The following is an 11,520-nucleotide window of genomic DNA, read 5'->3' on the forward strand; positions in this document are numbered from 1 at the left end:
GGTGGGCTCTTCGGAGGCTCGGTTTTGATTATTACCCTCGAAGAGCTTGGGTTCGAGCTTGGATTCAAGGAGGGCGACTTCTTCTTCAAGATCTTCAAGCAGACTACAATGGTACTCTTAGTGATTCGCATTCGCAATGTGTGGAGATAGATACAGACCTTCGTTCACTGCGAGAAGGTCGCGCGACCGGCATGATACATTCTAATCCACGACGAGCACACAGCCCGCAACGAGGGGCTCTGCGATCACACTGGAGATGCCCGAGAATCAGCACCGCTTACGGCTACAGGTTCTGATACGCTTACTCGTCTCTTCCTTTGCCGACAGTTCTGGCAGGCGAGGTTTGTTCGATTGACATCAGCCGTGTCACCTCTCTCACTCATTTTGGCGTAATTCTGAGATCGTATTGCAAGAGGTCAAGTAGTTGATGAGGGCAAAAGCGGGTAAAACGGAAAGATAGGAAAGATACTCTCTACTAGAGTCATTCTGCTAAGTTACACCGCCCAACTTTACGTACCTACCTAGCAAAGGGCCTGTTGTCTTATCGAGATTGCCACCAGGTCAAACGATTGAGACAAGATCATAGCATGGTAGCTTGGTTCCTGGCCCAATGTTTACGCAATATGCTTCTCTTTATCATTGATCCTCAACAAAACCACAACCCTGTAGACCATCACTCTTGGGTCGCCTTCACAACGGAGCTGCGACACCGGGTTAGAACTAAGATAAGGTTCAAGTAGCGAGTGAAGGGGAGATGTGCTTGCAAGGCCCAGGCCATGCGGACTCCCATCCGGCGCTAGCACCAGGCTAATCTAGCAATCCGGGGCTTCCCACTCGGAGCAGCCTCCGCCTCTATTCCCCAGACTTCCCCGCGATAAGAGGCAATCTGGGGCAACCAGATGGCCAAGTCGGTCTACACGGACACGCCTATCTCTTGGCTCGAGCGGCGTGGCTCCGGATAACGAGTTGCGAGATACCATCATGATTAGATGCTCGCGTAGCGCAGTTGTTGCCAATAGATAAGAAGGCATCGTCAGGCGGCTTGAGACACATTCTATCAACCTCCAGGTCATTTCGAACAACTTGGGTTCTGACATCTCCTCCGATACTTAATTCGACATCATGTCTCCCATCAAAGAACCCCAGAATGAGATCTCGGATAATTGGTCTGAGAAACCAGGCGACATCATGCAGTTCGAAGATCAGAAGATGCCGCGCCACAGCCACCTCAGTCCCGAGGACCAGGCCTGGCTCGACAGCTTCCCTGATGATCGAAAGAAAGCTGTTGTACGAAAGGTTGGTCACTTTCCCGAACTGGACATGTTCGCCTACTGACAAGACGTAGATTGACGTGAGACTTGTACCTCTCCTCGCCATTCTCTACCTGTTCTCCTTCATCGATCGTGCCAACATCGGTAAGTCCAGCATGATCGTCCTCTCATGGGGCCAAGTTACTCACTCTGTACTACAGGAAATGCCAAGATCGAAGGCTTGGAAGATGACCTCAAAATCACTCCTTCGCAATACAACATCGCCTTGAGTGTCTTTTTCGTGCCCTACGTCGTCCTTGGTAAGTCACCACCCGGCAGATGTATGTGGGCAATCATTCTAACGCAGTATCAAGAGGTTCCTAGCAACTACCTCCTGACAAAGTTCAAGCGACCCTCTGTCTACATCGGTGGCATCATTGTTGCTTGGGGTATTGTCATGACACTGATGGGCATCGTTCAAAACTTTAGTGGGCTGATTGCCTCTCGCTTCATGTACGCACTCTTCATCAGTCATGCTTAGTAGTTACTGACAATTATAGGCTTGGTGTCGCTGAAGCTGGCTTCTTTCCAGGAGCTGTCTATATCATCTCCCAATGGTACATGCCAAATGAGATCCAGACGCGTATTGCCATCTTCTACTCGGCTAGTGCCCTCGCAGGTGCCCTATCCGGCCTCCTCGCTTTCGGTATCGCCCGAATGGATGGCGTTGGGAACCTCGAGGGCTGGCGGTGGATCTTCCTTCTCGAGGGCATCGCCACTGTTATATCGGGGGTCGTCTGCTTCTTCTGTCTCATTGACAATGCCGAGAGCTCCGCATGGCTTGATGCTGACGAGAAACGGTTCCTGTCCCTGCGAAGAATTGCCGTCATGGGCGACCAGAGTGGCAAGCATGCCGAAACCATGAGTAAGAGGGCCAAGTGGTCAGTCCTGAAATCGGTTCTGTGTGACTGGCAGGTCTATCTCCAGTCCATAATCTACATCTCGGCCACGATGCCCAATTACGGCCTCAAGTTCACAATGCCTCAGATCATCAAGAATATGGGATACACTTCCGCCAACGCACAGCTACTCACCATCCCGCCCTACTGTGTCGGTGCGATCAGCGCCTTCTTGTCAGCTGTTTTCGCAGATAGGCTGAAGTGGAGGATGCCCTTTATCGTTGGAGCCCAAACAATTGTGCTCATCGCATTCTCCATCCTCTTCGCAAAGGCTGCAGACATCAAGGACAACATTGGTTTGTGCTACTTCGGCGTTGTCCTCGCTTGCGTCGGCCTATATCCCATTACCCCAGGTGCCAATGCTTGGACAGTCAACAACCTCGCCGGACGAACCAAAGCGGCGATGGGCATCGCGTACATGATCGCCATCGGTAATTCTGGCGGCATTCCTGGTTCCTACATCTACATTCAAAGCGAGGCGCCAAAGTACCCAACTGGATTTGGTGTGTCCCTTGCCGCGGCGGGAGCAGGCATTCTGTCTGCAGTCACGCTCGAGGTTACCTATCGCAGTATCAACAAGAGAAGGTCGAAGATGTCGGCTGAGGAGGTCTATGGCAAGTACTCGGTGGTGGAGCTCGAGGCCATGGGTGATCGGTCGCCGTTGTTCAGGTACACTCTTTAATTGGATGGGGATCTTGACTTGTCCCTCATGCAAGGGGGCACCTCTAAGAGCTTTCCAGGCATATCACGCAAGTTTTAGCATGACTACTCGAGCGTAGGGGACAGTCCCCAATGCATGGGTCAGGACTAGCATGAGTACCTGCATGCCATAACGTCTTTGACATGATGCTGAAATGCCAACCTATAAACCAATCCATGCTCTTTCCTTGCCTATTGAGCGTGCACCTTATGCGGATTTAACACAACTATTATTATACTGTGGGACCATTCCCTGAAATACCCAAAATTCTATTGTGCTTTCATTTCGATTGTTGTGATTAATCCTGTACCGCCCATGGATTGTAGCCTCAGCCTTGTCCTAGAGGTAGGTAGACAACTCCCACAAGGCTCTGTGTAACATGTCTCCCACCAACCAATTGACACTCGGAATCCTCACCTATTCTTATTGGTCTTAACTTGTCTCATTACCCCGCACCGCCAAGACAAACACGTCGACATTTAGGCCGCTGCCTGGCCCTGCATTCTCCCTTGACATTTGAACCTTTCAACCCATCAGCGCTAGTAACAAGGAAGGCATTCATCAACGCACGACAACGTTATACACTGTATCACTGTCACCTCCATATCTTCAACTTGTATGGCGGAGTCTCACCATGGAACTATCCACATCTCTTGCTAGTCATTTGATTCTTACCGGCAACCCTACCTTGTCCGGGACCGCCCCCTTTCTACCGCCGGAAGTAATCGTCCAGATCATTCGCAATGCTTATAGATTCGACGACGGGAAGTCAACTATTTTTTCCTACTTGCTGGTGAGCCAGGAATGGCTAGACATGGCGCTTCCCTTTCTCTACAAGGACTTGGTACTCGCAGGCAGTAGTCAGATGGAACGCTTTCTGGACTCCCACAACAGCTCGGCCGTCCGCTCCATCACACGCTCTCTGACCCTCTATCTCAGGGAGTACTGTAGCCCCAGTTCAGAGTTGCAAGAGCGGGTTGATAACACGGTCTGTCGGCTGGCGAAGGAAGTCTTCCCGAACATAGCGGCACTCAAGTCCTTTTCCCTGACGACAAACCGTCGAGACTTCAAATTGGGCATACTCAGGAAGACCATTTCAACCGTTCTCGAAGCCCTCCCCCAAAGCTGTGTCAACTTGGAGCTGGATACAGGAGGAAAAGACGAAGCCTCATTCTGGCTTGCTTATCACGGCAGAAGCCGGCTAGAAGGTGTTTCCCATTTGTGCCTTGATTTGCGCCGCATGCTACCTCGCATGCACAATGTCCGCATCAACCTCAAGTCTATGTGTGACACCATGTTTGGAGGACGAATCCCAGACGAGGGTTTCCACTCTGTCAAGCTTCCACACATCCGACATCTCCTCATCGAAACGTCGGGTACAGGCGCTAGACCACCGTGTCCAACATCCCCTCGAAAAGAACACTCTGCCTGGCGCCAGATGATCCGAGCGTTGCAGCACGTGGCAGGATCACAAGAAACAGCCCCAGGTGAGCTCACAGTCTTGGGAACAGCTTTCGAGATTTCTCGAACTGGAACATTCTACCAGACGCTGTTGCGTTGCCATGTAAGAGGTGGTGATGACGGGCTTACAACGTTCGCATTCCCTGCTACGGATGTTCCATCGCCAAACTGCAAGTACAAGCGCTCCCTCCTTGTGCGGACGGATGAGGGAGGTTTCGTGGTGGATAGAATCGATTCGTATTACGACATAGCCGGGGAACGTCCATGGAGGTTGGCAGCCAATGGCGCGAGGCTACCAGTCTCTCTTTTCCCTGATACCATTTGGGCCTCAGATGAACGGCTTGGCATCGTTGCCGAGGCGGAGTGGAGGGAGAGATACCCAGCAGAGGAATGCACTCTGTGGGAGAAAGAGAGGGAAATGGGGATGCGATTGCTGGATTTCGAGGAGCGCAAGAATGATATCAGGTTGAGAACTGTGGCGGAGAGGTCGCCCGAAGACGTAAGACTCGGAAGGCCGGTTGTGAGCCCTGAGGATGTTGATTCGGAAGAGGAAGAGGATTTACAGTGGTAACGTTCTATAGGATTATATCACATAGTCTGCTGATCTAACTACGTTCATGAGGTGCTCAATGCTAACTTGGCCGTTTGTACAATGCCATGTATCAGGAAAATAGAGGTTCTCCCATCGACCTTGACCATTCTCGGAACGTAACATTATAGTCCGTTAGACCAAGAACTTGAACAAGGACATAGACAGGGCCCTTCATTGTGACTAATCCCATCAGAAAGGTATAGCGCCCACCAGACGATACAACCCCATGATGGACAGAAGTTGGGTATTTGAGTTTATCTTTACATCTGGCTGAGATCTCATTTCGCTCAAAGAGGCACCAGCCTTCAGACCCGCGCGAGGGAGCAGGATGAGGTTATTCCCGGACAACCTAGCTACTGTCAGCAACCCATTAATAACCAAATCTCTTAGCCGCGTCTTCTTTAAAAACCCGATGCCACGTACCATCGAAGGAATCAATTGCGGCATTTATATACCTGGCCGAAGTAACATTCGGTGCCTCTGGCAAGTGATGGTTGTGTTTTTTCTCCTTGATCATGGTGGTGTTTTCGCTTTGAAATAGACACATCACCTAATTATCAGCAAAACCGATACCATTGAGGTAGTTATCCATTCAGGCCTTTGAACCTTTGCCATAATTCTCAACTTTGATCCACTTCCTCTACTTTAATACCTCCATCTTAGTACTGCTTACCCACTCTTTAAAAGAGGTCAAGCCAACACATCGTCGTTTGCCAAGCTCAGCGGCTCCGGAGTTTTTACCCACCCTACATAACCGTCCGTTCACCACGGGAAGACGCGTTACCCTAGCTCCCGTCGGGACGGATCTTCCCCGAATTGGGCCAAGAACTCCATCACGGGCCGAGATCCAATTGGCTCACCTGCAGTTAGTCAGATGAGCGGTGGAACACAACATCGACTGATGGACTCTTTAGCGAGGTGGGGGCGACACAATTGATAAAACCGAGGCATCCCGACAATCTCCCTCTTCCCTGTCAACTCCACGGCGCGTCATTTTTTTACAGTTCATCATGGCGGAGACAAAGGACGAGCGTTCGCCGACTCCCCCTGGGGCCGCCCTGCAGGCCGAGACCCAGCCCGAAGATGTTGGTTGCTCCTGTGCACAGGTTCTGGTAACAGTGCTTACTGACATGTATCTTAGGGTGACTCTCTGTATGACAGCGCGTTAGTCTCGCCTTCCAGTCACATTCTGTTCTTCTCTAACGTGATCCTTAAGAGAGGAAGCTTCTAGTTACCTGTCGTCTCTAAAGTCTAGCATCTACAATTACAGGTGAGGCCAAACCCAACCATGTCTGATGGCCCCTGATCTGACCAAGAGTAGATATGATGTCAGTCTAATAGCTTCGAGGTCCAATTCCTTTTCTCACATTCTCTAGAACGGACGCCGCTACCATGCGTTCCGTGAAGGCACCTACCTCGTGGTAAGACCCTCAATATCACGATGATACCCGCAGGCCAATAACATGGTCGGTAGCCAAACGACGACGAAGAGCAAAATCGGATGGATCTAGTCCACCATATTTACAGCCTTGTTCTCGACGGGAAGCTTCACCTAGCCCCGATTGGCAAAAGCCCTCAGCGAGTCCTCGATCTGGGTACCGGTACTGGTATCTGGGCGATAGATTTCGCAGAGTGAGTAGCATGTGTGACTTGATTGGGGTGTTAATAACATGCTTTTAGTGAGTATTCATCAGCGGAGGTCATCGGAACAGATCTGAGCCCAATTCAGCCCGACTGGTAAGAAACATTTTTCACCTGCAATATGAGTTTAACTAACCAAGACAGGACTCCACCCAACTGCTTCTTCGAGGTCGATGACTTTGAGGACGACTGGGTCTATAAGAAGCCATTTGATTACATTCACGGCCGTGAACTGGAAGGATGCATCGGCGATGACGAAAAGCTGTTCAAGAAGGCCTTTGATAACTTGAATTCCGGCGGATACTTTGAGCTCCAGGCTCAGCGTGGATGCTTCTTATCTGATGATGGAACCCACGAGAAGGCCACCAACGCTCAGCGCTGGGCCGCCGGCATCCTCGAGGGCAGCGGCAAGTTTGGAAAGCCCATCGATTGCGCTCATCAGTGGAAGGACGAGTTGATCAAAGTCGGTTTCGTGGACGTTCAAGAGGAGATCCGCAAGGTATGACCCCTGTCTCCCTCTCGAAGAGTAAACACTAATCGCAGGTGTAGATTCCGATTGGCCCTTGGCCCAAGGATCCAAAGCTCAAGGAAATTGGCAAGTATCAGTCTGTGCAGACGCGGCAGGCCATTGACTCGTACACGCCCAAGCTTTTTGGCGCTGTTCTCGGTTGGAGCAACGAGGAGATCGAGGTGATTATGGCGCAGGCCAAGAAGGAACTTCAGGACCGTTCTGTTCATTTGTACCTTCCTGTTCACATCATGTGGGGTAGGAAACCTTGAGACGGACACTTGAGGAATACTCTTCTACGTACTTAGTTGAGGTAGTTGTTGAGCAAAGTAATCGCCTTAGACTGTCCGTTTTGAGAGTGTGGTCGTTGCTTTAAGATGGTATGGGACTTGACTCTCCAAACTTGCAGTAACCATATGCATTACTACAGCATGAGGCCAGATCCCAACTCCCCTAAAACATCTTTCCAGTAGACCCAGCTTCGATCAGCCTCATACTGTCTCCACACAGACTTGACAAACTGCAGCGTGCCACCACTCGCATGGCTCGGCAGCGACTCGAGCCTTGTCGAGACGAGCCGCCTTGCCTGTGAAATCTCCACCTGCAAGGTACAAAATTCAGTTGAGACCGAGGGCTCCAGGTGTCGCAGACCAGCGGCTGCAGAAAGGTAGAGCATGGGGTGAATAGTCCGCGATCCCGAGTCTGGGGGAATCTGCTCGAGCGTCCCAAGAAGGCGTAGGACTAGTCCAAGTAGGAACTCGGTTCGAGGTGTGGTGTCGGCTGAGAGATGATTGAACGCTAGATGCAACTGAAGCAGGGCGGCTTGACGATATGCTTCTGCAGTCTGGAGGAGGTGCGAGATGGGTGTCTTGTCGTCTCGTGTCTCGACAAAGTATCCGTTCACTTCATCCATGAGAACCAAGGTATCAAAGTCCATGGCTAGCAACTTCCCTTGGAACTCGTGTGCTAGAGACATGTCGTAGAGGGTATCGGTCGTCGTGCTGCGGTTGCTCCGGACCATGGTGTGGCATAGAGCTAACACCTGACCAAAGAGATCAATCACCTCGTTTGATATGCCACACCAAGAGTTGGGTCGAGTTCCCAAAAGATTGAGTCCCGGGTCGTAGGGCAAAGGCTGCGGGCCTGGTGTACTGCAGTCGCTGTCGAACAACTGCATCTCTCGTTGAGCACTGGTCTCGTACTTCCACCTCTTTCTATCGATCCTGCGGGGAATAGAACCGCCACCGATGGCTGCCAGTACCATCTCCCAGTACGTCAGAGCCTGGCAGAAGTATGCATGGAGAAGCACATCTGCTGCTGACAGGTGCATTCCCCAAATTGTGAGCAACTCATGAGCCAGGTCCGACCAGGAGTGCTCTCCGGTATCTGGTCTCCCAGACAACGAGGTCCCAAGTTTAAAGACAGCAAACACAAGGTCGACAGTGACTATAGTAGTCTGCACGCCCCGTATCCGGTTCATTTCCTGATCGACGGCGGCCACTGCCTGTGCTCTCAGGTCCTTGCTGAGATGGGGCATGCTGTACTCGGCGGACATGGCTTGCAGCGTGTAGAATACTGCTTCGGAGGTAGACCACGTATTGCAGGCTAGTCGTCGGTTGTAGTTTGTCTCAGAGTCGAACGTAGAGCGCGTGGGACAGATGTAGCGGAACCAGTGCTCGACCAGGGCCGTTGGCATATGGGTTAGTGTTTTGGTGAGTGCTGAGCTCGATAGGTGATGCAGAGACTCTGATCCTTCAAAGGATATGATAGGGTTCCATTCGGGGGCATCGCTTGACTGCGCGGTTGCTCTGTAGCAAAGGTCTGTATTAGAGCACAGGGGTGGGATCGCACTAGCAGTGGGCTGACTGTCAATAGCAAAGCAATCGAATAGGTTCCCTGATACGCCGAGAGTCTCCAAAGCCTCTGTAGCTTGTGTCTCTATGCTGCTGCGTTCACAAACGCTCGCCGCCGTGCCTTGAGGAGGAGGCTGATGAGGGCAAGCCACTATCGGCCAATGTTGCTCATGTTTGTCCGACCAACGCAACTGCTGCTGAAAGCCAGGACATATATAGCCGAGCCTAGTGCAGTTCTTGCAGGTCGGGCGGTTCTCATCGCATTTAATCTACTCAAGTCAAACGCATCGTCTGGGGGAAAACACCAAAGCAACTGACCCTTCTAGATTTGCATTTTGCGCAGCCCTGTCGCGATTTCGGCGCACTTTTCCGGGTGCGCTTGACTCGTTGGATGTCCTCCTCTGGGGGTGAATTCATTGCTTCCATGAGAATGGTAAATTTCGGCGAGTTGAGATGAGATTGGTGACGGTGGAAGGGGAAGAAGATGAAAACCCCGCAGCTTCAATGACGATATCGATAACTACCAACGACAGCACCAATTTAACTCAAAATCGGAAGGGGTCGGCCCGAAAGAGCCCAGCAAACTGATAACACACATGCTCAAGACTTGGCACCTCATCATGTTCATGAAAGCAATGAATACCTGCGGAGATAAACACTGTTCTATTGCTAAAAGTTTTGAACTACTACTCCTCCCGCCCAAACTTGTTCTGCAAGACACGCAACTTGCTCAAATAAGGATCTTTATCAACATACGTCCCCCTCAACCACCTCGGCTTCCCAACATCAGCCATATCAAATGCCCGTCGCGAGTGCAGCGTTCGCGTATTATCGAACAAGACGCAGTCTCCAGGGTTCATCTTGCGCTCGAATAGGTACTCGGGTCTTTGCAGCAGAGCATTGAACTTTACTGCGGCGTCGTGCCAGCGCTCGACCTTGTCGTTGAGAGCTGCGACGCCTTCGGCTTCGTGGTTGGAAAATGGGGCTAGGAATGGGGGCCCCCAGTTGATCTTGTCCATGCAATCGACGAGTGCAGCTTCTGACTCGTCATTCAGATCTCCAAGGTAATCCTGCACGCGAGTGTAGATCTTGTTGCCGATGCGCATGGGTCGCAGGTCGATGACAGGCTTCGTCGTGCGGTAGACATTCGCGTCCGGGTGGTTATAGTGATAGTTGACAGGGACCGTAGCCAGAGTGTCGAAAGCATCCATGTCCGTCTTGAAGAGGTCCACGGCCGCTTTGTAGGCATCGGCAAAAACGCTGGCGCCCCCGGAAGAAGCAGACTGGACGCAGTGGAGGAGTTGGATGTGCGGTGGTTGCTGGAAGTAGAGTAGATCTGTGTGGAAGCCGAGATCATGCGACGTGTAGGCGGCATTAATGGCCTGGGGAACTGTACGCACTGCTACACGTTAGCTGATAGCCTTGGTGCCTCTCTTACGCTGTAGGCTTACCGTCCCATGTATATCCATAGAAGGTATCCTTGATCGGTCCGATGCGGGTGGCAATGGTTGCCAAGGACTCTTCCACGCCGGGGACATTGGTGACAAAAGCGAGCCCATCGATACGCAGCTGATTGATCAGCTTATACAACGTCTCATCATCCTTCATGTACGTGTTGTAGTCATAGTCAGGCAGGTCGAGACTCTTACGAGGCTCTCGACTCCACAGAACTTGCGACGGGAGACACGATGTGGGCGAGGACGCAGGCTGGCTGAAGCCTCGCAATATCTCCATGTCTAGCTTTGTGGTATGCTCAGATGTGCATCCATGAGCATCGTTCTCCCAGCTGATGCTCACAGAGTCAGAAGCAGTATCGACGTCGACCGTTCGCGCTTTCACGTTGGCAGGGATGTCGGCGACGGAAAAGAGTCTCTGGTTGGTCGATTCGTGCACGCATGATGGGCAAGGGCACGAATCTCGTAGAAGTACGGCAGAGAAGTTGACAGTCTTTCCATCGATCGGGATAGTCACGGTCGACGGTTGCTCTCCTTCATCGATGCTGGTCGAGGAGTAGAATCGTCGGGAGAGGGCGTCGTCTCTTTCCAACGGCCGGTCGAGCGCAGACTCATAAATGTTAGCATCAACAGGGAGCAGTGTCAATGAGTCAGACGTTACATACCCTCGACACCAGCGTATGGCCACTCCTGTTCTTCGGCATCAGAGTCCCAGGTGGTAGGTATCGTGTAGTTGAGAGGAGCCGCTTGGAAGGTAAGCTCCCCAGCCTAGGCTGTATCACTTTCGCAACAATGAACTTCCTCGCGGCCTGCATCTTCAGGGTCTTTTAGATAGGATGGTGTAGATCTTGACAACATGATGAGCAGCGACAGAGGCCTTTTGTACATGAAATTCATCACTACAACTCCAGCTCGTTTTGCCGCGCCGGCCATCGTAGCAAAAGCAACAACAGCTGGCTCCAACGATTTCGGTACAATGAATACGAGGCTCTGCGGTATTGAAGATTGGTTGTCTTCAAGATCCCCTCCGTGTGCAACTCTAACTGGTTAAGCTATACCGCTTTGAGTCAACGAACACGACGGCTGCATCGTGGATTGCCGA

The 11,520-nt window shown here is 51.6% G+C and overlaps 4 protein-coding genes across 4 annotated transcripts; 3 read left to right on the top strand and 1 right to left on the bottom strand.

Moving 5' to 3' along the window:
- Nucleotides 1–1,122: 1,122 nt before the first annotated feature.
- NCS57_00938500 (MFS domain-containing protein) lies at nucleotides 1,123–2,891 on the top strand (the record flags this gene model as incomplete). Its single annotated transcript, XM_053059162.1, has 5 exons — nucleotides 1,123–1,296; nucleotides 1,346–1,415; nucleotides 1,472–1,570; nucleotides 1,625–1,763; nucleotides 1,811–2,891. The coding sequence occupies 5 exons, from the start codon at nucleotides 1,123–1,125 to the stop codon at nucleotides 2,889–2,891; spliced, it is 1,563 nt and encodes a 520-aa protein (XP_052911233.1).
- A 547-nt stretch (nucleotides 2,892–3,438) lies between these two features.
- Nucleotides 3,439–4,941, top strand: NCS57_00938600 (uncharacterized protein; the record flags this gene model as incomplete). Its single annotated transcript, XM_053059163.1, has 1 exon — nucleotides 3,439–4,941. The coding sequence occupies exon 1, from the start codon at nucleotides 3,544–3,546 to the stop codon at nucleotides 4,939–4,941; it is 1,398 nt and encodes a 465-aa protein (XP_052911234.1). The 5' UTR covers nucleotides 3,439–3,543.
- A 1,031-nt stretch (nucleotides 4,942–5,972) lies between these two features.
- On the top strand, nucleotides 5,973–7,383 carry NCS57_00938700 (uncharacterized protein; the record flags this gene model as incomplete). The annotated part of the gene is made up of 9 exons (XM_053059164.1): nucleotides 5,973–6,047; nucleotides 6,104–6,126; nucleotides 6,179–6,232; nucleotides 6,284–6,290; nucleotides 6,339–6,383; nucleotides 6,437–6,594; nucleotides 6,643–6,699; nucleotides 6,748–7,102; nucleotides 7,153–7,383. The coding sequence occupies 9 exons, from the start codon at nucleotides 5,973–5,975 to the stop codon at nucleotides 7,381–7,383; spliced, it is 1,005 nt and encodes a 334-aa protein (XP_052911235.1).
- Nucleotides 7,384–9,650: 2,267 nt separating this feature from the next.
- Nucleotides 9,651–11,233, bottom strand: NCS57_00938800 (uncharacterized protein; the record flags this gene model as incomplete). Its single annotated transcript, XM_053059165.1, has 3 exons — nucleotides 9,651–10,363; nucleotides 10,416–11,028; nucleotides 11,084–11,233. 3 exons carry the CDS (start codon nucleotides 11,231–11,233, stop codon nucleotides 9,651–9,653), a joined length of 1,476 nt encoding a protein of 491 aa, XP_052911236.1.
- Between the last annotated feature and the right edge of the window lie 287 nt (nucleotides 11,234–11,520).

The sequence above is a fragment of the Fusarium keratoplasticum genome, chromosome 7 (genome assembly GCF_025433545.1).
Source record: "Fusarium keratoplasticum isolate Fu6.1 chromosome 7, whole genome shotgun sequence".
In the NCBI taxonomy this organism is placed as follows: Eukaryota; Fungi; Ascomycota; class Sordariomycetes; order Hypocreales; family Nectriaceae; genus Fusarium; species Fusarium keratoplasticum.